Here is a 25,056-nt window from a genome sequence, read left to right on the forward strand (position 1 = left end):
CTTGCTTTACTGATAAATTCGAGGATGTTTACAAGATGTTTAGTGGTTGACATATTTTTTCTGAAACCGTACTGTTGATTGGGGAGCTGATGGATGTAATCATTTAGTTGGCGTTGAATAATCTTTTCGTATATTTTTGATCGCATTAGGAGGAGACTAATCGGCCTATATTTATCAGAGTTGGAGCCTGTCTTTCAAGGTTTTGCGAAGAGGATGATATCTGATTTTTTTCCCGTCAGATTTTGATGTTATATTGAAACAAGGGTGCCTTCAAGATGTAAAATATAAAAAGCTGATTGTAAAACCATTTTAATTATAGCAATCTTTTAGGAGGAGTCTTTTTCTGCTTCCAAGTATTCCACAATATCTATTTTTTTCCGGATGCTGAATCGGCACTCATAGTAAATGGGACGAATTGGCGCCACCTACCGATTCATCGATTCGGTAATGACTTATACATTGGAAGTCATATTGTAGATGAATTTGGGTGATGTCGAAGAATATACACAGAAAATCCGTGAACAGCTTGCAGCATGGAATTCTCCGAGTCCAGGACTTGGTTTCGGAGAAGGACTTCGTTCCTCGAAAGAACTGAATTGAACTGCATGAAATATCTGGGCACTTGAGATCGCTTGGTGCATTCTTGTTTTTCTATATTCGAATTATGCTAATGATTTCGACACTATTGGTTATATTTATTTCTTCAGGAGTTACAGAGAAAAGCGAATTTCCGCAGTTATGGAATTGTGATGATCTTGATCGAAGTTGGAGCTCGCAGAGATGTGATTTTGTAGTGAGTCTGAATTTCTATTTGTCTTCGGTTGTATAAGCTATGCCAGATTGTCCATCTATTTGTCTTTTGATTTCAGGAGTGGTTTTAAATGTTTTAGCCATTTTCCATATTGTATTGTCAGAGGTACACAGGGAGGGGAGTTTTCGATGCCATGTTTGATTCTTGAATTTTTTGCAGCTTTTTTTTCATCTGTTTGTTGAGAGATTTCATTTCGGATCAGAGGTTCCTATTGCCATTTGTCTGAATTTTATACAGATGATGAATCACCAGTGTTGCATCGAAACTTGTACGCAATGTTAAGAGCTGAAATATGTTGATTTGAAAATTTCAACAATGGCTCTACTCTTTGTTATCAGCTTCGCAAATATTTCTTCCTTCTTAATACTATCACCACTGCATCCATATTAGTTACTTATAACGCCAAATTACCTTTACATCTCAACACTATAATTAACCCCTTCCTCTCCCAGTACTTTTATACTTTTAAAAGCTGTTTGATCTAACATCACCCCTATAGCATTTAAAATACACAATATACTGTTGTTATACAATTTTAAAATTCTTAAAATAATGTGGTTACTAATTATTAAGGTATAAAATTTATTAATTTAAAAGTGGTGATTGTTGATGGTGCCTCCGTGTGGACATCGGAATGCAAAGGATTAATTAATCGTGACTTGTGCAAATAATAGTTTTGCAATTTATGGGGAGCACAGTAAACGAAAAAAGTACTAAACGTTTTTTAATAAATTGAAACGCATTTATTCCCTTTAATTAGGTTTATATTTTTTTTACTATTTGTCAGGATATAGTTTATGAAATCCAGTGTTAATTCGCAATAATTTTTCATTCCCATTTTTCTTTATTTTAATTTGAAGTTGAAGCCCCAATTTTGCATTGAAACTTGATTGCAATGAAAAGAGATTAAACATATTGATTTAGGAATTTTACCAATGGTTTTTCTGTTTGTTAATGTGTTGTTAGTTATTGCGTTCCACAAAACTGTTCCTCCAAAAGAAGAACTGTCGAAAGGCAGTTCTATTTTTCGTAAGGTATTATTGTATTTATTGTTTATAGGAATCATGAAGTGAAGTTCGCAAACACTTATTAAGAACGCCAGATTCTGTTTAACGCTGGTCAATGTCAGCCGATAATAAACAAGGGTGTATCAAATGCAAAAATATCGCGATCATTAATGACAGCAATATTGAATCCGATAATGCAGTAATTATCATTCTTAATTATTACCAGGTGTCGCGATCATTATCGATATCATAACTTGTCAAAAAGATAATATTAACACCAAGATAATTATTAAATACGACACCACTTGCAGTCATCATGGACTTAATGCGTTCAAACAACGGAGGAATTTTTACGGATGACAATGTGCTATGTAACCGAACCTCATTTTTCGCGACTGTTTTGAAGAACATTCTGAAGAATTCCATCAAATGATTAGGCCACCTAGATCATCTGACATGAATCCCATGGTACATTTAGGGAACATCATGGAGACGTCTGTTTGTGCACAAAATCCGGCAATTACAGCACTTTCGCATTTATGGATATCTTTTGAAGCTGTATGGCTAAATATTTTTGCAATTACTTGTTGAGTCCATGGCGTGTCAAGTTACTGCGCTTCGTAGGGCTAGATAGGAGCTTCGACATTATATATATATATATATATATATATATATATATATATATATATATATATATATATATATATATATATATATATATATAGATAGATAGATAGATAGATAGATAGATAGATACAGCAGGGTTCCCGTGGTCCTTGAAAAATTTTAAAAGTGGTAGTAAATTTAAGTTGATGCTATAATATATTTCTTTATTTTAATATACCTTTTTATCGTTAAGTGATGGAATTTTCATGCATATATATTTTGTAAGAAAGCAATTTTTTAGAGCGGCTGCTACAGAAATTAAAATATCAAAATTGGTTTTATTTTTGTTACCACTTTTCAAAATTCTTAAAGACCGTGGGAACCCTGTTACAGGTACTCAAACTACTACAGTTTTTGTGAAATATTTTATAGATTGGTAGACATTTAAGAACCAAAGCTTTCTGAATTTTTGGTAATTTTGCCAATATTTTAAAAGCCTCGCCTTGAAAGAGGGTGAAAAAAGTGGCATTGCATATGAACATTTAAAATGCTTTATATATATATAGTGGCGTAGAAAAGAAGTTTAATTGAATATAAAAATCATACAATAAAACTCTTTAACTCTTTGCTACCGCTGAAAAAAGATTTTACAAAAATCGCAGAAAGTTGGCAGCCCTGTACATATCTATCTATATCTATATATATATATATATATATATATATATATATATATATATATATATATATATATATATATATATATATATATATATATATATATATATATATATATATATATATATATATATATATATATATATATATATATATATATATATATATATATATATATATAAATTAGTTACATTGGAAAATATAACGTTATATTTTTAAATACCATTATTTTTTAACAATATATCGCGATATTGAAATTTGGTTATAAGGACTGATGTTTATGTCGGCGACATTTGGAAAAGCAGGGCTCTCGTCCATGGTCCTTCAAACTCATATGTACCGATGTTATTCCTTAAGAATAATAAATCATAAAGATTTTTTCAGAGTAATATATTGAAAGTAATGCATTGTTGTATCTTACACATGGCGACCACTACTATTAAAATTAAAAAACAGGAGTATGCAAGTTTGAGTAAAAGAATTTGATTTTAACAATTTCTATCTACCGAAATGTATTTGTAAATAAAGGAAATATATCTATCAGTTAAAAATACCAATTCAACTGTGCCCACTCAAAAAAACTATTCTTCACTAGGGCCTTACCTGCAGGAAATGTGCTCGGCACATTTTTCCTACACATGTACAAAGCCATTTGATGAAACCATATGCGTCCTCTGCAGAATACCTATCCTGCTTCACTAGGTGCAGTAAGCGACCCCGAAAGAAAAGGCAGCGAAAGAACACGGTCAAACATCCAAAAGACTAATAAAAATTTTCAAAGAGATGCAACAGCTTTTTCAAAACAAAGAGCTAGTGCCATTATTTTAAATCTAGCGTTCATGCCTAACTTCACTCAAGAACTTCCTTGCAAGACTATCGCAGCTCTGCTGTGATAACTGAACTTTTATTATAACTTTGTTCCGAGGCTTTGCTCCGAAGTTTCATCAGTTCCTACAGAAGAATTTGATAAAGATCCATCCTGAGGCTGGTACATAGATAAATACTTCACATTGGCACAAGCTAATTGAATTCCCAAAGGGAAATTACAATTTAAACTTTTAAAATTTCTCCCAGCTTTATGAGATATCTCTGTCACTTTTCTGAGTATTTCCAAGTTGCGGCCACCTTGAATATATTATTGATAAAAGCAGGGCTCAACTAAGAATTTCAAAATATTAGTCAGTAAATTAGCCAAATATCAAAAGTCTTTGCCAATTTTAGAAAGTTTTCGTCAGATGCAAATCTTAACAATTTTTTACGCTTAATTTTTTCGCCATAGAAAACTATTTTACGGTAGTTTGTTTCAGGCTTGTATTATTTGGACTGTAATCTAATTTGTTATACGGTGCATCTACAGAATATTACTGTTAATCGAATAAAAAATGCTGATTTGTTTAAAAACCATTATTTTGACGTAATTTTGAGCATCTAGTCAAATATATATATTTTTCTTTCTAGTAGAAAAAAATCATTCGCCAATATTTTCACCAAAACACAATTTTATTCGCCAAATTTACAATTTTATCGCATTTGGCGAGGTGGCGAATGTGATAATGTAGTCTGTAATTAAGGTCCAAGCATTTTTTCAGTATATTTGTCTTCATTTCAGAACTCACTGATGAATCACAGAAATGCGAGAAGGATTGCGGTGCAGGAACCTGTTTAAAAGTGAATAAGTCTGAGAGATGTCTTTGCCCCCCTACCTACGCTTCAAGTGGACTTACGTGTGTTGGTAAGGTTAAAATGAGAGTAATAATATTATCACTCATTTACTCTACAATATAAATTATTTGGAAAACAATTGTTTATAATAAAATAATGTTTAATATTATTTTGTAGATCGATGTACTGCGAAAACTTTGCCTCTTGGTTTATGTCCCAATGATCAATGTATAGCGGATGCTAAACTGGGATTCAAATGCAAGTGTGAAGGGAAGTATGCTTACAACAATGATGAAGTAACATGTCGAAGTAAGATGGAGATAAATATCAGGTTTAAAAAAAACTCTGAAACACATTTTTATTTTAAATTAAATCTTCATAGCTGTATTTCGTATTCGAAATTTAAATTATTTAAATGTGTAAATATTATCTATCATATAAGGAAATAAAATAACATAGGTCAATAATTTTGCGGAGAGTAATTTATAGGAAAAACTTTATGAACTTAAGAACTTTATATAACTTATTTATAGAGATGAATTGAATACAATTATGGTTTAGAAGATGTAACCAAAACAAGGCTGAGTACAAAACAGGTAATCCTATCTAACCTTCCTATTCCTTCCTTCCTATCTAACAATAGATAACTGAACATTAGTCAATTTCACACCTGACTTACTCCAAATTTTACGAATTCGAATTGCTACCTCAAAATTTTGAACTCAGTTAAACAGAAATTTGTATATCAAAATATTTTTTTTAAATATTCAGCATATCTTTCAAACCTAATGACATGCTTACGACAATGAATTAGGCACAATTTTACATCGATATGCGTTTCTTGAAAAGTGAGCGAGAATTTGGTAGTCATGACTCACTCATAACTCTTTCTGGCCTCCACTGCATTACCATGTACGGTCACATGAGATGGAAACCAATGCAAGTGGACATCGTGTTTCTTTGACAGTAACTTAAGAGGAATCGGTAAGGCATATGGGTGATTCTCACGAAATATGACAATTCACAGTCCCTTGCTCTAAGATCTAATACTATACTAATAAAAGTACTTTTAAAAAAAAATTATGAATAGCATCGCTGTTAACATTTTAAAATGACTTTGCATTAACATTGACTGTTTTGTAAAGTTAAAAAATTTAATTTAATTTCAAAATGTCATGTTTCTGGTCTGTCACAAACAATATTTTCAATAATAACTAGATTCAAAACGTCTCATATACTTTTTCAATATCTAATTCTTTTTATCTCAACAGTTGTAAGCATTTCTAGAATATACGCAGAGGGTATTATTTAATAAAACTTCTCTTAGAATAATTTTTTCTGTCGATAATTCGTTTGTCAAATGAAAATCTGTCATTTTCCAGGCTACTTTTATTTAGTGATTTATAACCAAAATAGATAGCGCCAGCAATCAATATCTTATCTTAACCGATTAACGCCCAGCGTATCATATATTTAGGACAGTTCATTTTTTCAAAGACATTCATTGTTGTGGGAAACTTTTTTCAGCACTTTCATTTATCTGGGTGAATTAAAAGATTCTCAGATACCAGAATGATTTAGTTATTTCTGATTAGATCCTGAATTATAAGGAGCAAATACCTTTTGATCTATCAATGACTTTTGCATGCCCTAACAGTAGGAAAACCAATTAATTTACCACTTTACCAATATACCACTTTTTCCATAAAACCACTTTTTTTATGATTTCAATATATAATATCGGGACAATACGGGTTAACAGATTGATTAAATACCTTCCTATCTGAACATGTCTTGTTTCATAAATAAAGAACCAACTTTCTGTTTCAAAATCTATTTCAAAAAATTTTTCAAGGTGAGTAGGTTTTTATGCTGTCATTCTCCTGTCTTCTAGAAATCATTAATAACATAAACTACATAGATTTATCTGAGTTATTTTAAGAAATCCTGTTGTTTTCTGCGGGATGTAAACGTCTTAGGCCAAACTGATAGATTAAAGTTAAATGCTATAAAATGGCAAATTTGTCATTTTCCTGGCTTATGAATGCCAGGACAATGAAGTATTACCAGAATTTTTTTTAAAATGCATACTGTAAAGAGGGAAAGCAAATATTAACCTGATACCAAGTTTATGTATGATTTTAACATTCTTGAATGTAATCAAAGTTATTTATTTATTTAATGATTGATTATTATGCACAATTTTATTCTGTGCATATCAGCAACAAAAACATTTTTGATTCTTTCTACAGTGGATAAAAGAATTAATTTAAGCAATTTATGGTCCAGCTAACATAAAGGCTAGTCCTAGTGTTTAGATTTTACTGGGCACCTGGGCCGCGAAGCGGCCCCTATCCCATTCATCTTGAATTTTTGAACAGTTTTGGTTGAGCAATGAGGTAAGCAGGCAATGGAGTTGCTTTTATGAATGTTTCAAGGTCTTTGCTTGAATAACTAAAAAGGAATCAAAAATAAATTGAGCAGCTTGCTCTAAACTGTGTTTGTTAACATAAAGGCTAAGTTTAGTTACTTACTATTAGCTTTAAATTACTGTTTTTTAAACTACTAAGCAAATATGTCATTTTCCTGGCATTCAAGATTTGATGAATTTCTATTTTATTTTTTTCTCGAGCAAATGTCAATAAACTACACTGCTGCCTGTAAGATATTAATAAATGTAACTAACGATTTATACAAAAAAAAATTTTTGATCGTTTTGAAAACTTTAAATTTGAAGAAATTTTTTGGTCCGTTTTGTCATGTTTCCAAAGAATTACCCATTTATCAATAACTAGGAGGCTTCGCCCCCTGCTCGCTAGCGCTCGCCAGCCCTCGGAACTGCTTTCGCAGTTCATTTCGGACAGCTTCGCAATCCGATGCTCGCTTTGCTCGCTCATTGGATACGTTCTTAACGTCTAGCTTTTGTATACTTTTTTGAACACTGAAGTTCCGAAAACTTCTCACTGTAGAAAATTCTAAACCTGTGCATTTCAATATTAGTTTGAAAATGCAAACAGTTCACATATTTTTCTTAATCACACTATTCTAAATTTCAGTTGTTGAGAAAAGTAACTGTTGTAAGTTTTGTTTTAAAGTCTTTCCCACCAGAGGGCTCAAACCATGCGTTGTAAGACAATATGAAATAGTACTGAACGCCGGATGTAAAGCATTGGCTTCGATGAAGATAATTTTGTGAGAATTTTTTTGATAATTCGGTGAGAATTCACCCGATTAGACATATGATGCTCACTACGTGCTCTTGCGCGCCGAACCCCATCAATTAAAACGTATTAGCGTTTTATATTACATGGATTAGCCATATGATGCTCACTACGTGCTCTTGCGCGCCGAATCCAATCAATTAAAAATGAAAGCTGTTGCCAGCGCGAGAAAAGAAATATCATCGGTTTTATTGATACATACGTACGTATAAGCGTTTTATATAATATAGATGCTAAAACTGATATTTTTCGATGTACGAAGCACGAAATAAAAAACTGATTACACTCAATAACATATAATCTAATGGTTGGATCTTCACGTTCTGGGATTCAATCTTAATGGTTTGAGTTTTGTGACCTCAAATATACTAATTAATTGGTGCAGATGATATTTTAAGTTACGAAATGTGTATAGAGATTGATAGATGATTTGTAAATATGTATATACATAGATGTATAGATATATAGATGTCTGTATATGTATATAGATGGATGGATGGATTTTAACTATACGATACACAAGCTATGGGTCTGAAAGCTTTGGCTTTTAAATGTCTATCACTCAATAAAATTTTTTGCAAAAAGTGTAGAAATTGGCAGGCCTGCATTAGATAAATCGTTAAATATCTACTCAAGGATGCTAGTGGCCCTACTTTATTTAAAAAACTATAAGTGTGCACAAAAACTTTTGTGCAAACACTTTAGCCTCATCACGTTGCAGAAAGGAAATAGAATTTTACATATAAATTAGAATTATTTATCAGTAGAGCCACAGAAAAGCAACTTTGGATCTAATTTATTTAAACAAAAATCTTAAACTGAAATAATAATTTATAAATTTTGCTTTCCCTAGGAATAATTTTCAGATTAGGTGGAGCAAGTTTGGAATCTCCGTATACCTTTCGGTTTTCTGAACCCCATAAATATAGGGGGTATCCGCAATCCTGGAAATATAGTCCCAATAGTTTGTGCAGGAGAGCGCTCCAAAGTTTGGACCCCTTTAACACGTTGAATGCCAAGCTAATTTTACTTGGCTTTCCCGTCTGGCTAAACGGTAAATAACTACATACTAGATGTGCAAATATTCGACTGATTTTGCTAGTTTTTTAAAAGCAGCCCCTACCCCATACATCATGAAAATCATACAGTGAATAAAACATTTTGTTTTTGTGACATTGTGATAACACTTACAAGAATATGAACATGATTTGAAGTATATATTGACTTGAACGGTGAATGACATATCTGATAAAAGTGGTGAATTGTATAAGTTTGGAAATATTGTTTAGAAATAGCGGTGCATATATATATATATATATATATATATATATATATATATATATATATATATATATATATATATATATATATATATATATATATATATATATATATATAGAGAGAGAGAGAGAGAGAGAGAGAGATGGATTATAACGATACGATACACAAGAGAGGTGTTGAGGAAGTAGCACAGCATGTAGGGAAGCATTGGGATTAGTTTTCTATCTTATCTCATGGCAGAGATGGAATTAATTTTAATGCTTCTGCTGCCTGCTGTGCTGAAACGTTTGGAACTAATACTTTCGGAGCTTTGCGTGATTTAATGGCTGCCAGATAGATTTTAAATTATTACTAAAATTAATAAAGAACATTGATAATATCGCAGACATCTCTTGAAAATAGTTAAAATTGAAATCAAAGTACCTCCATATGGGTAACAGCGAGTCGGTGAAAAAATTTGGTTAATATTTGTTTAAAACTAATTATGGGGTAAGGGCAAGAAAAAGGGTTAAAGAAGTAAAATAGTTAGAAGAAAGAGTTGTGCTGTACATTTGACTTGATTATCTTTATAGTTAGTAGTACAAGACAATTTTGAAAGGTTTCTAAATTCTTCACCAAAGTCGACTGGCAATGTTCTAAAAAATATGTTTTATTGAATTGTAAAATTAAATTATTTTGCCGAAATTAAAGTTCAGCAGAAATTTTATTTCTTAAAAAGAAGAAAAAGGGGCATTTTACTTCAAAAAGAAAAATTAATTTTAAAAAGCGCAAAAGGTTGATATCAGTCAGGATTTTATTTTTTTGAAAAAATAGAAAAATATCACTTTGTATAATCAGCAACACTTTGCCCTCAAAGTCCCCTCACCGACAACATAAATTATTTACTAGTTTAGTTACTAAAACTTTTACCCTCTAATGTTTAGTAACCAATCCATTTAATTTGTCCTCTAGGCGTCACATGGTAATTATATAAATTGTGTATTTTGTCTTGTAAACTCTTAGAGTTTGCGACCCTTTTTTTACTTCATAAAAACCTCAAATGCAATTTATTTTTATTATCAAGAAATATTTTAGTAAGTACAATCTGCATCAAGAATACTTTTTTTCGAGCCCCAAATGTGTTAAGTAGTTGATTACCCCTAAATATTTCTGTAACGTTTGCATATTATTATAACGTATTATGCAAGAAGTGATTTAAATAATACAAATGTCGCTGAGAATATTTTTAAGCGCTCTATTTTCCTGATTAAAACGTTTTATAAAACAGAAATGGAAGCTAAAACAGTAAACTTCTTAAAATAACTAACCCTTTCCCCTCGAGAGGTGACTGTTAGTCACCACTGTCGCCTGTAAATTACCCACTACTAAATTACACAGTGATCTCCTAGTCCTAGTGTTTTGATTTTATTGGGCACCTGCCCATTCATCTAGAATTTTAACACTGTTTTGGTTGAGCATTGAGGTAAGCAGGAAGTGGAATTGCTTTTATGAATGTTTCAAGCACTTTGCTTGAATAACTAAAAAGGAGTAAAAAAATAAAATGAGCAGCTTGCACTATAATTGTGTTTGTTTGATTTTGGAGTTGTTCCGAATTGTATCAGCATGAGTAAACGATATTTTCAGAAAGGTTGATGAAATTATTTGTTTTGATAGTTATGATATGAGGCGTCGGAGGTGAAATGTGCAGCTATTGGTCTGTAGTTTTTATCTTTGATATAATTTTCAAATTTAAAGATTTCATTAAAATTTGCTGTTTTACATTCTATGGCTTTATCGAAAAAGTCTACGTTTAGATTGTATATATGCTGTGAACACAGTGATCTCAGGGTTTTATGAGGTAAGTTCGTGAGAACTCTTTCAAAATGTTACTGGTTGATTCCATTTTTTTTTTTTTAACTTTTAAAAAGACTTCGAGTGCATATTAAGTGCTATATTTTCCTGATTAAAACACTTTATGAAACAGAAATGGAAGCTAAAACTGGAAATTTCTTAAAAGAATTAATTTCATGTAATTCCTTTAAACCATTAGGGAAACTGATGTGTTCTGAAGCAGGAGGTAATAAAGATTGCGCTGGAAAGAACGCACTCTGTTTCGAAGATTTCGATTCTGAAAATGGTTATAAATGCCGATGTCGAGAAAGTCAGAGATTTGATACAAATGGCCAATGCGAAGGTAAGTTTCCTTCCACATTCTATTATGACAAGGTAAAAAATCGTTTTCAGATTAAGATTTTTGTTTGGATTTCAAAATAATATGTTTAGGAGCCGTTTGCGCATTATACCTTGTTAGGATGGGAGGTTTTTTCTGGAAATAGTGACAGTTTGTGACAAAGTGGAGAAACGGGGTGACAAGATGTATGACATTGCACATTTAGTCATAATTAAAATATTTGAAATCTCCAAATGAAATATTTTTCAGATCAAAATATGCATTTTACCTATTATCATTACTACTATGCTAACAAAATTCACTGAAGCGCTATGCTTGAGTTTAAAACTGTAATTTAAAACGCGATCTAAAAAGTGTTCATAATTTTCAGAATGTGAGGTTTGAGCAAAATATAATTAGCATTGGTATTTATAGCAAGACGGAAAAGAACAAAAACTGGTGCGAAAAACATTTCATTCTAGCTTTTTTTCGAGAAAAATAAAATATTTGTAATTATCAAGATTTCGTTTATAATTTAAACATTTATATGTAACTTCTCCTTTTCCAAGATAAAGTATATATTGTTAAATAGTTTAACCCTTTCAATACGGCGAAAAATCAAAGTGAGCACATTGCCGGGATCAGTTATTTCTCCTTCAAGCGATTATTAGATAACATAACTTTTATGCCTAAAAGGTTGAAGATCTTGGAGACGCTTAAACGTCCTCATAGCAGCGCACCATCAATAACAATTATTTCACAAGCTTCATTGATGGGACAGCATATGTCCCACCGTAAGCCCAAAGCATCTAATTCCCGGGACAGGATTTGTCCCGGCCGGAATTCTAGAGTCAATAACTCATTTTTATTGACAGTTTCTTAAAATTTAGATGATTATTTTAGGCAACGCTTTTTTTCTATTAACATTTTCATGTACATTTGCGTTAATATTTTTATTAACATATTTATTTATAAACACTTTTCGAAATTAATTGTTATAAAATAAGAAAGGTAAAAAATTTAAAATAGTGGAGGAACAACAGTATCTAAAGTCTTGGTTTTTTGAGGGTGTAGTAGGACTGGAAACAATTCTTGCACAGTGCTACGTTGCAAGTGGTGCACACTATTTCCGAGTGTGCCTCTTTCTTCCTTTTTGTGCACCATGCACATCTTTATCTTCTGCGCGTTTTTCCCTCAATTGGGAAGTGGTTTCCAACATTGAAAAGTCTCGCTGCTGTTGATGATGATGATATAATTTTGGAGGAAGAGGGCCTTTGCTTATTGATTTCCTTGCTCGCATTCCCAAATGTTCTTTCTTTCCATTTCTATACTTTCGTTCGTACATTGGGAAATGTAAATGAATAAGCTTTTGGAAAAGATCTTGAAGAAAGAATTCACTTCGGTGGTTTCGTTGCCAATATAGAAATTTGTTTGATCCTTGATGTAAGTAACTAGTGGCATTCGTGGTGTAAAGTTAGTTGGACGGGACCATGAAAATGATGGTGGATTCTGGTTCTGGAGCACAACTTCATCATCAAACAAATCATTGTGATTGGATGAAACGACTTCATTGTCGATCTCCTCTTCAGTTTCAGATGACTCTCTAATGTAAGCGAGCTGTCTCAACTTGTTATCAGGGTAAATTCTCTTTCGACTCATTTCGACCCTTCATCAGAGGAAGGAGCCTTCGAATAATCCTTCGAATTATTTAGAAATAGTGGTGGCTAAAAACCTAATAAATTGAAATTATTAAAACAAAAATCCCAATTTATAAACTACCACTCGAAAATATTTATTCGCTGTCGGGAGCAAGTCGGTTGGAAATCGGTTTGGAGACCTAAGTGGGCGTTATTTTCTGTCCTAGATATTTTTCAGTAACTGGGACATATGTTGTCCCAGCCGTAATATCAAAAATTTACCAGACTGGGACAGCACATGTCCCGTCCGGTGCAAAAGGGTTAAAAAAAGGATAAGTAAACTCCTCCCAAAAACTAGCTATAACTGAAATGGTTTTACTAACAGTCTTTACTCTTTTCCGTCTCGTTTTCACACCAAAAGAGAAATAGAAAGAGGAATAGACAAAAGAGAAATAGAAGTAAAAAATATTGAGAAAAAGTGGGACATCATTTATGGACCGTCCTATAAAGTTGGGAGCTATGCTCTCATTTCCTTACACTCATAAATTACAAGATTGAAACATTTTTGAGATTTGCAATTTTGTACTCATTATTTTATTTCTGCACATGCTGACCAGGCCTGAAATCGGGACGGAAAAAGAGAAAATACTGGTAGAAGAACTATTTCAATATTAGATAATATTCAGGAGGAGTTAATCTATTCTCAACAATAACATTTCACTGTAACGGAATTTTTCCCTTCGATGAAGCAATCCGATATAAAAATTGTATCCCTTAAAAACAATTGATAGTTATAGATTTTTATTATTCTCGGAAAAAAACCAAAAAAGGAAATTTATTAGTAACCAGTTTTTACTCTTTTCCGTCTCGATATATATGGGCTTTCAGCCCTGATGAAGACTGAAAATTTCACTGGGTGCAAGGCCCGACCCAATCGAAAATAGAAACGACCAAGGACTAGTCTCACTAATGAGAAAACTGCAGGAGTTGCTGAAAAATCAAGAAGTGCTCAGCTTACTACAATCCTTACTCAAGGGGATATCCCCTTCAGAATGATGTTCAACATTTCATCTCATGCCGAATACCATCAAGGACTTGAACTTTTTTCAACATTACAGAACTTATTAGTTTTTATGACTCCCTAGTTATATGACCAACAGTATCGATGAATCGGTTGGTGGCCCTTCGGGCCAAATACTGAGATCTCCCCTATATCCAGCATGCTGACTGAACACAGTCAGGATTTCATATATATATATATATATATATATATATATATTATATATATATATATATATATATATATATATATATATATATATATAATAAAGACAAAACAGACTTGGAGAAAAACGAAGAAAATTATGAAAATTAATAAGTTTTATTTATTGCTCATGAGCTGTAAGCGTATAGAACTTATATGATAAGTTAAAACTATAGAGAAAACATGGGTAGTAATAAAGACGAATTAATAGGGAAGAAGAAAAATTATTCAAATAAAATATTAAATATATAAATATATATATATATATATATTATATTATTTATAATATATATATATATATATATATATATATATATATATATATATATATATATATATATATATATATATATATATATATATATATATATATATATAAATTAAAGGAAAATTATAATATTTTGAAATTTAATAATTTATGGTTAAAAATCAAATGTGTCTTTTTCCACGTTAAAGGCAAAATATTCCGAACACGGTTCACCTCTAAGAGAAACAACTATTCATTAAGAAACTTCTTTAATTTAAAAAACCAATTATTTATAATTTTTTCTTGGATTTGATATTTAATCCCTTGCAGAAATTTAAGCTGTTTTTGAGGTTGCTTTGACGTGCAAAGGGAGATTTGTAGTTTATTTGAAGTCAATTTTAAAAGCAAGTTTAAAAGATCAACTTGACAAGCTGTATAATCAATGCGTATGGAGTATTTTATTCACACTTGAAGTAGTTGTGAAGTTGATGGAAATCTATATTAGAGCAACCAGCTAAGAGAGTTTGTTGTTGAGGTACATGGTTTATTTTTCTACGCTTCAAGAAAGAAAGTATATTTGAGATGTAAATAATTTCACCCAATCTTAACTAAAATTATTTCAGAGTCATATATGAGGTTGATTTTCTGAGGTGTAAGTAAGGTTGAAATTGAAGTTTATTAAGATTATTTTCGGTGCAAAACATTTTATCATCAATTTGTACCTCAGATGTATTTTTCACAAATGTCAATCTCAAAAACACCTTTTTCGTTTGTAAGGAAAGTACAAATATAATTCTAATAAGCTATTTCAAAAGTTGAGATGAGTTTGTTTTGGTATGAAAAATAGCATTTATAAATGGAAATTATTGTGAAGAAAAGTTCTGTAACTTCAAAACTATTGATCCCATCAACTAAACATTTATTTAATTTAATGCAGTGCAGAAAATTATTTCGGAAAATGCATCTCTCATGTTCAGATAGCTCCTGTATAGAAGAGTAAAATGCTTACAAAGTCATGTCAAAAAAGGCACTTTTTATACTTAACGCTTAAAACTTTTGAACTGTTCGTACAATTGACTCTAGTTTCATTCCCTACTTATTCAATATAAAAAAGAAAGCAAATATAGCAATATAAAAAAGAAAGCAAATATAAAAAAGAAAGCACATTTCACTTGTTCAGACAGCAATATCAGATATCTATACAGGTACAAGTACAAAATTATGTTTCTTGTACTTCTAACTTTTACGCCAATGGGGCCTGGATTAGTGCCATTCAATTTAGCTAAAAAGAAAAAAAACATGAAAGAAAAACACCATCGGGAACAATGCCTCACTTTCCAGTGTAAAGGAAATCCACTTCTCTCCCCTCAAATTACCTAATTTCTATAAGAAAGATGGATATGTACGGAGAAAAGTTGGTGAGTTATCAAGTATAATTTATTTGAAAAAAACATAACAATGTTTTTCGCTAAAAATATCTCGGGTATTATTTTTTTCGAAAAAAAAACTATTGGTTATAATTATTAGACTGATTAGGGATAAAGAGCTGATATCCCTAATTACAAGACTAATTGGGGATAAAGAAACTCAATTTTTTCCCCTCAGATCCCCCCATTTTCTTAAAATAGAAGGAGGTGCATGGATGTGAGTTGGTGAGTTTTCAGATATATTTTATAATAACATAACAATGTTTTTCGCAAAAAATATGTGGAATATTTTTTTTCGAAAAAAAAAACAATTGGTTATAATTACTAGACTAATTAGGGATAAAGAGCTGATATCCCTAATTGCTAGACTAATTAGGGATAAAGAAACTCAATTTTTCCCCCTCAGATCCCCCCATTTTCTTAAAAAAAAGGCGGTGCACGGACGTGAGTTGGTGAGTTTTCAGGTATAATTTGTAATAACATAACAAAGGTTTTTGCAAAAAATATCTCGGGTATTATTTTTTTCAAAAAAAAAACAGTTGGCTATAATTACTAGACTTATTAGGGATAAAGAGCTGGTATCCCTAATTGCTAGACTAAATAGGGCTAAAGAAACTAAATTCTTTCTCCTCAGATTCCCTCATTTCCTTAAGAAAGAAGGAAGTGTACGAGAGAGAGTTGGTGAGATTTCAGGTATAATTTATAATAACATAACAAGGTTTTTGTGAAAAATATCTCGGGTATTATATTTTTCGAAAAAAACAGTTAGTTATAATTACTGGACTAATTAGGGATAAAGAGATGATTAACAAACTTTTATAACTTTTATGAGTTTTATTTTGGTGACAGTCAAGGAAATTAAGGTCTTCCTGTGAGAAAAGAAATTCATAAGATTCATTTTATTAACTAATGGGAATTCATCTACGAAAACAGAGAACTGTTTTATGCTATTATATTTATTAATGGAGAAAAAAATTTCTTCAGGTCATAAAATGTATTTTTACCAATTACCTTACTAATTTTTTAGAAAAAAAAATGCAAAAATTAATATATTTTTTTAATAATTACAAGGAGAAAAAACAAAGCATACCGCACAAGCTTTTAGTGGAAATTTTACTTTTCTTATCAGTAAAAAACTTTTATTTTACCGTTAGTTTACCATGCCGAATTATCTCGGTCAAATGAAAAAAGTTAAATTTTAATCCTTGAATGATAATTTATAAAACAAGGGAAAGCACAAAGTGATAACTTCCAAACATCAGTGAAGTGATAAGCCATTTTTTTTTACTCTTTTTTCTATGCAAATTCAGGAATCATTATACATTCGATTGCACAAAAGACGTCTACAATCTAAGAATTCAAAAGCAAAACTCAAAAGAAAAACTTGGCAAACTTCCAATCACAAAAGATTTTTTTTCTTTGCTTGCGGCAAAGCAAGAACGTGACAAAACAAAACGAACTGACAAATTCTGCTTTGCCCGAGTTTTCTCTGAATAATAAATATTTGTAATAGTATATACATATCAGAGTTAAATCGGAATAATCAGGAAAGCGGTTAAGTTATGATGTAGACTTACACCCTTGTGCAAATTAATTGAAACAAACTCAATAAATTCAGAAAACTAAGAGAAAATGCTATTTTATTTAAATTTATACAAACTCAAAAGTTTTTAGTACATAATATGAGCTCCACGACACTTTATTAACATTTGGACACGATTCGGCATGGATTCCACTAATTTTTTACAGTCATTTATAATATTTGTGTCCTTATACCACACATGAATTAACGCCGTGATTAGCTTCTCCATAGTTGTACAGTCCATATTTAATAGGCGATTCTTGCATATGGCCCAGAGATTCTCAATTGGGTTGATATCCGGAGAGTTCCCTGGCCATTCCAATGTCTCAATTTGATTCTCAGACATGGATTTCTTGACAATTTTGGACGTATGGCAAGGAGCTAAATCCTGTTGAAAAATTCCTGTTCCATCAGGGTATCGTTTCTTCAACTCCGGAACAACTTTTTTACCCAGAATAGTAATGTACTGCTCAGAACGCATCATACCGTCAATAGGCTGCAAAGGTCCAACCCCATTGTAACCGAAATAACCCCAAAACATCTTCTTTAAAAAACATGAAAAAAAAGTTTGTTTCAATTAACTTGCACAAGGGTGTAGATAGCTATATAGAACCCAAAATATTTAAAGTTGGTGACAGATTTTATTTAATACTGATTGATATTTAATTTAAAAATTAGGTTAACAATAATTTTCCTCGCCACGACATTTTTGTGTGAAGATTCTTGTTGTTATGGTGAAAACGTAAAAAAACAGTAACAATGTAAAATTATTAACTGATTAGAAAAATATGGATTGCCCAAATTCTTAGACTTTCTTGCATCGAAAATCTGTTTGAATAAAAAATGTTTTTGATTAGCTCTGAGAAAAAAACATGAAAAAGGTTACTTAACCCCTTGGGGACGGGTGATTCAGAAAAGCATTCGTACAAAATCAGAATCAAGTTGTAATTAAATAAAAAACGGTAACTTAAATGTAGTCTTTTCTAATTTGACAGACTTACTTTGCTTTTACTTTAATTATTGTTAGTTTAATCATATATCTAATCAGTGTTAATTCAAAGTATAATTAAATAGTTTTATTTTGAACAAAGTAATGGTGAATTAAATAAATCAAACAATTATAACTCCGCCCACAAATAAACTGCTAAACAATTACTTTGATCACCAGTTTAATCTATTTACCCTGATTGATACGGTTTTGTGCTGTCACGTATTTGTGACAGTCGGCGCGAAAGGGTTAACAGAAATTATTCTCAATTGGATAATAAAAAAAGTTTTTTTTTTTAAATTGTGTCTAGTAGCCGCATTAAAATGTATTCTATCTTGTTTCATTTTAGATAAATGTAAAGTTGAATCATTCAGGCAGAATTGTATACTGCGTACGGCTACATGTGAACTGGGCGAATGTCAATGTCCACCTATGCTAAGTTTTGGAATAGATGGTAGATGCTCTGAAATCGGTAAGACAAAAAAAAAAAAAAATCTATTTCTCGTGTTCCTCTGGAATTTTTAATTAGTAGAGCAATTTAAGAGCATAATAGTTAAACCCGGTTAGTGACATTTTCTGCGTGGTTCTATTCTGAAGATTTGAACTATTTTATTGTGTATTTATTAGAGACGTGGAGGCTCAAGGGATAGAGAGCATTCGCCTTTCAATAAGGGGAACCGGGTGCGAATCCAGCGATGGCTGGTCCGGCTCGAAACGACAACAGTGGTGATGTAAAATATCTTTGGTGGTAGATGGATCATGAGTTAAAGTCCCCTTGCCGTTAAGCTAACAGCGGGAAGATTTTGTGGTTTACCTCTACATGTAACGCAAATTTGGGTTTGTTTGATAAAAAAGTCCTCCAAGGCAAATTTATGCGAATTTGATCAAGGAGTTCGATTGTCTTCTGAATTGGGTACAAAATTACAATGCTAAGAAGTTCAACATTAGTACTCGAAAATCTAAAATTGGGTCGGCTGTTTAACGATGGTAATAAAATAAAATAAAATATATATTTATTAGAAGTTGAGACAAAACATTTCATTTATTTACCATTACCTAATTTGAAATAAAAATAATTTTTTGGATATGCCTATTTTATGAAAAAAGTATTGAAAAAAAAAATACAAGAATCTCATTTTTTACATTACCAGCGGGTGACCGAGCACCGCTCGGAGAAAACAGGTATCGAAGCTAACTCGAAGATTTAAATTTTCAATTGTGATTTATCAAAACAATACATGACATAAGAAAATTTGTGAAACCATTGGTGAAAAGATAACTGGTTAAAGTGCACCATTGTAAACTATGCATCGGGTTCTATGCACTATCGATGGGCAGCGGGTTGTCGACTGGATCGCAGACTAATAGTTGACGTTCTCCATAGCTTGCTTCGTAAATTCCTAGCATCCTGTGCTCGCCTCTATCCATTTGAGCTCTCTTGTGAATGGGAATGAGTAGCACGTCGAATCCTTGTTGAACGCCGTATAGATAGTTGGAAGCCTTGTTCTGGTCGCTGATATCGTTGAGAAGAGCCATTCCTTCATAAGCGCCATCCGCTGTTGTAACGTAGAAGCGTGCGACAAATTCAGGGTGAAGTACGGCAACTTTGACGGTCGGGTAAGCTTGTTCGGCATAATGGAGAAGCATTCTGACAGTGACGGTATATTCCAGTTGTCCATTTGCGGGTAGAATTGAGTTGATCGCTTGTTGTTCCAAAATTCCGGCTCCTTGAAGAATTTCATGTAGAGGTGCGTTCTGCATGTTGAAAATGTAGCTTGAAATCTGATGAATGTTGAAATGTCGGACTTTGTTGACGGTGATTTTAACACAAAAGTTAAACTTTTCTCCACTTTGATAAATGTAAACTAATGCGAACCTTACAATTAAATTATTAATTCCTTCGTATATTATTGGTTTAAGTTGTCGAAAATTAATAATTTAATTGTAAGGTTCGCATTAGCATACATTTATAAGAGTGGAGAAAAGTATCTATAGCCATTATGGCGAACTAATAAAGTTTGAAAATATCCTATCTGTAACTCCGAACTGCTCGACCGTAGCGCTTCAAAACCGGCGCCAATCGATTCCTCGCGGCCAAAAACCCCAGACCCCCAAGTTTACCGGAGTTTATTAATTCTGGGGCGATTTTCGACTTGGCAACCATTCCTCGTATTATAGTATAAGATTCCCGCTTTTGAATATTTAACCAGAAAAATGTTCTATGGGGGGAAAAAATAATCGATCTTCTTTGATGAATGCCAGGAAGTTCCAATATCAATAAAAACACGTCTTTGATTTATTAGTGACGTGGGGGATCTTGCCTGCTGTGAAGCAAATGACCAAAGAGAGCCCCCAAACAAAATGGTGAGTTCATATGCGATTAAAAAACTAAGGACGTTAACTGTGATAAATTTTCCACTGCTTGGGTCGTTAAAGAGTTAATAAAATATTATTAATTCAATTAGAGTAAACACTTTCCGTTGAGAAATATTAAACTTTTAAAGAATCATTGACATTTTCGACTTTTTGTAAATGCCACATAATTATTCCACTTGAGTTTCATTATATCTTTTTATTATGGATTAAAGGCGCAATTTTCGTAAATAAAGTTACTATTTTATGTACCATTTGAAACGTGCATCATTACCATTATGCATCATTATGCATTTTATTACCATTTTTACACCATTTTATAAAAATATTTTTTAATGCATGAATTTTTTTTTATATCTTAATGAAATTTAAGCATAATTCACTCAAAATAATCCTACCCTTTATAAAATTTCTATGCTTATTCTAAAATGGGTTTCTGAATTAAATTTGTATATTTCAAGCTGATAACGATAGCATTCATCTTGACATTCAAGAAATAGTTTCTTTTTAGATTTCTTTTTCCCTGTTTGATATATTTTTATCATTTAGTTTATTAATTTCTGTTATCGAATGTTTAATAGCATAACATTTAAATATCATAAAAGTTATTAAGTATGATTTCTTTAAATTTTCTTATTCAGCGCAAGCATGTTACTTTTTTTTATTTAATGTCTTTTTGAGATTTGACTTTCTAATTTGTGTTATCAACTGTTTAATGATATGAAATTAAAAATTTCGTAATAGTTATGAATTTGATTCCTCTTAATTTTCTTATTTAGCTCAAGCATCTTATTTAGGATATTTGCCCATATCGAAGCAATTTTACGCTGCCCCATCAACAGAGTTTTCTCAGAATTCTGATGAAAAGGAAATTATAAACTACAGTTCTCTTCAAAAGGATGTAAGAGATGCAGTAAGTGAAATAATGTCATTAGTATAATTGAAAGTAATTTAACTAGTTTATTTTAATATATTATTAATAAATGTTATGCATTTCGAATAAAAAATTTTAATGTTGTTTTCTCGTAAGCATCAAAAATCATTCCTTAGATGAAGCCAACCCAATTTTGAGTTTCAGTATTCATCAATAAACACCTATCAATAATCGACTATCAATATTAAACACCGTAATCTTGCAATTTTAAACCCAATCCAGGAGACAAGGTAACTCCTGGATTAAGTATTAGGACAAACTATCCTTCGTGGAGGACATTTTGATGAAACTAACCAGTATTCGTGTTACACGGGGAGGAAAACCACGGAAACCCCCTAGGTTAGCCCAATGGCTAGGAGATTCTAACCCATTATTCGTTTACCACTAAGGATATTTCAGATAAGCACTGCGGTGGGTGCGAGCCAAGCCAATGGCAAAACTCATATCAACCAGCCATCGTTGGGATTCGAAACTGGGTCATATCATTGAGTGGCTAGCACTTTGTCTTCTGAGTCATAGTGATTTCAGACTAAGGATTGAGAGTTCTAAGTATTAAAAATTTAATTCTCGCATTCAAGCCCTATGGTATGAATAGGAATTAATTTTGTTAAAATATTAACATAGCTGACATATTTTCAAGTAGTAAACTGAGAAATTTTCTTATTAATAAAATTTTCTACTTTTTAATAAACAAATTTAAAGTTTTATTGTTTATAAATTTCTTTTACCCAACAAAATAAATTACTAAATTACGTACTTGGTTGGCAGGTATGCATATATTAAGTTATTGGTTTGTTTCGTTTTCAATTTCAACACACAATCAGAGTGGCTCTTCTTACTTTATTAGATTACTGCCACTTTCTAAAATCATTTTAAATTGTCATAAGTATTATCACTTTTGTAATAATGATGTGCTCCCCCTACTGAATATAATTACACAGTCAGTACCTCAATCATCCACATAAATACTGCTTTACTTCATTTGCATTCCACAACCTCATCGAAACACCACGAAGATGTAGCTCAAGATGAATGGGAAAAGAGCAGCAAGTGGCCTCATGTGTCCAGATATTTAATACAGTTTCAGTTTCAATTATGATGTGCAATATTTTTTTCTAACATACAATTAATACATAAATATTTATCAACACATTATACATAAATTTACATAATAATTTTCCTGAAATAATTCGTGCTTACATATTTGCATTTCGGAAAAGGTTTTTATCGCTTGAACACTTCTTTTAGGCAAATGATTTCGGCGTCAAACTTGACAATTTTATAGTCGTGTAAACGTTAATGTAATTATTACCTTCCATGTTATTACCAATGAGGGCAAGTGGTCATTTTTATTGAGGTAGGTAGTTTCTATGAATAAGACGATGGTTATTTTAATTTTCAATAAAATATCGCCATCATACAGGCAATAAAAATGTTTAAATGTCAATGCTTTTATGTATTGATAAGACCCCGTGCTACTTGGGAGTGAGATTAAAAGTACATCATTTGATTGAACGATTTTAATATTTCGTTATTTTTAGTGAGTGTTTATCGATCTAAAGAAAATAATCATATTATGATTTAATTTAAATTTAATTAGTCATGCTATGTTTTTAAAATCAGATACAATGACATTTTTATACAACTCTCAAAATGTTAGCGGCATAGTGTTTTTATGATGGTCACAAGTTTATTCATAGCATCTCAGTCTGGCTCATTGAAGGAATTCAATTCTCTTAGATCTAAATAACTGCAAATTTGGGAAAAAAAATATGGTTTGGAAGGGAGCAGTCATTGTAAGATTTTACCTTTTACGCTGAAAATGACACCAGTGTTTGATGCTGTATTCAAAAATCATAAAAGACGGTCAGTCAAATTTCTTGTATCAATTTTTCTAATACAAGAAATTTGACTGACCGTCTTTTATTTCACAGTCAAGATGAAGATTTTTAAACTTCATAGACTATACTAAACACCCAGTTGTGAGTTTCTGTCTGCAACTGCAAAGTGATAGAGTTGTTCTTACGAAGGCACCAGCCAATTGGCTCCTTTTTAACCTTTATATTCTCAAATAAGCTGAAATCCGTATGTTATAACCGATAAATTAGGATTTTTTTTCAAACGTTTTTCTCGGTAAAATTGGAGTTTGGAGCTATAAGTTGTAACTTATAATGTAATGCATGATGTGTTATCACGGTTGATAATTATGGAATATAAATTAAGTAATAAAACTAATTTGATATTAAAAATAAGCTTTGATATTTTAAGTACGTATATTATTAAATAGCCATTCGTATAATACAATCAGTAAAATATTTTAGTGATCGGACGTAGTAAGGTTCGCGAGCAATAATAAAAGTATCTATATAATTATTTTCTAAATGATTCTACATAGTAGAATTATATTTTCATTAACTCAACAATTAACAATTCGATGACAATTTATATATTGTTTTTTTTTTCAGATGGTAACTCTACTCGGGAAAAATTATCAGTCCTCTTACATCTTAAGTTGTGAGTGAGTATCATAGAGCTTCGTTTAAAATGTGATAAATTTAGTGTAAAAAGCGGAAATATTTTTTTTTAAATACAATTAACAATTAGTAAAAAAAAAATTCAAAGCGAAATCTCATTGATTCGTTGCTGAGGTACTCACAAGTGTTTTCAAGGACTCACAAGGTGTTGTGTACATTGATTTTCTTCACAAACAATTTTGAAATTATTATTGTCAAATTATTAGTGTGTATATTAGAAACTTATTATTGTGATATCTTAGCGAAAGACAAGCCAGTCCATCGGTCTATGAATCGGTCCAAGAATAGTAATCGGTCCAAGTGGCATACCCATCAGCAAAGTGTTGCAACAAGCAATGGGACACCTCATAAAGCCGCAGTAACGCAACAAAAGTTGCTTATGAACTTTTGTATACTTTTATCGTTATGTAGTGGTGTGGAAAAACAAGTTAAATAACACATAGAAACATAAACTTAGCTTCCACTAGAATAAATTTTTACAAAAAGGGTGGAAAGTTGGCCTTACGTAGGGAAACAGTTGATCATACTCCATATAGCCTGAACTTGGCACATTTGGACTACCATTTATTTGGACCCCTTCAAAAGCACTTGGAGTGTAGACAGATTTTCATCAAAATGGAGATTTTGCGTGCAATTCGTTGACTGCACAGCCAACTTG

At 31.6% G+C, this 25,056-nt stretch overlaps 1 protein-coding gene across 3 annotated transcripts in view; it reads left to right on the plus strand.

Moving 5' to 3' along the window:
• Positions 1 to 25,056, plus strand: part of LOC122271730 (uncharacterized) — a 97,286-nt gene that overhangs the window by 49,748 nt on the left and 22,482 nt on the right. For all 3 annotated transcript variants that reach the window (XM_087163384.1, XM_087163386.1, XM_087163385.1), the window contains exons 8-13: positions 4,709 to 4,831; positions 4,939 to 5,070; positions 11,293 to 11,436; positions 18,907 to 19,029; positions 21,710 to 21,843; positions 24,330 to 24,382. In XM_087163384.1, the coding sequence (XP_087019510.1) occupies positions 4,709 to 4,831; positions 4,939 to 5,070; positions 11,293 to 11,436; positions 18,907 to 19,029; positions 21,710 to 21,843; positions 24,330 to 24,382 (709 nt within the window). The remainder of the gene's footprint in view (positions 1 to 4,708; positions 4,832 to 4,938; positions 5,071 to 11,292; positions 11,437 to 18,906; positions 19,030 to 21,709; positions 21,844 to 24,329; positions 24,383 to 25,056) is intronic.

This window comes from Parasteatoda tepidariorum, chromosome 5 (genome assembly GCF_982258835.1).
Source record: "Parasteatoda tepidariorum strain Cologne lab strain chromosome 5, Ptep-v5.0, whole genome shotgun sequence".
Lineage (NCBI taxonomy): Eukaryota > Metazoa > Arthropoda > Arachnida > Araneae > Theridiidae > Parasteatoda > Parasteatoda tepidariorum.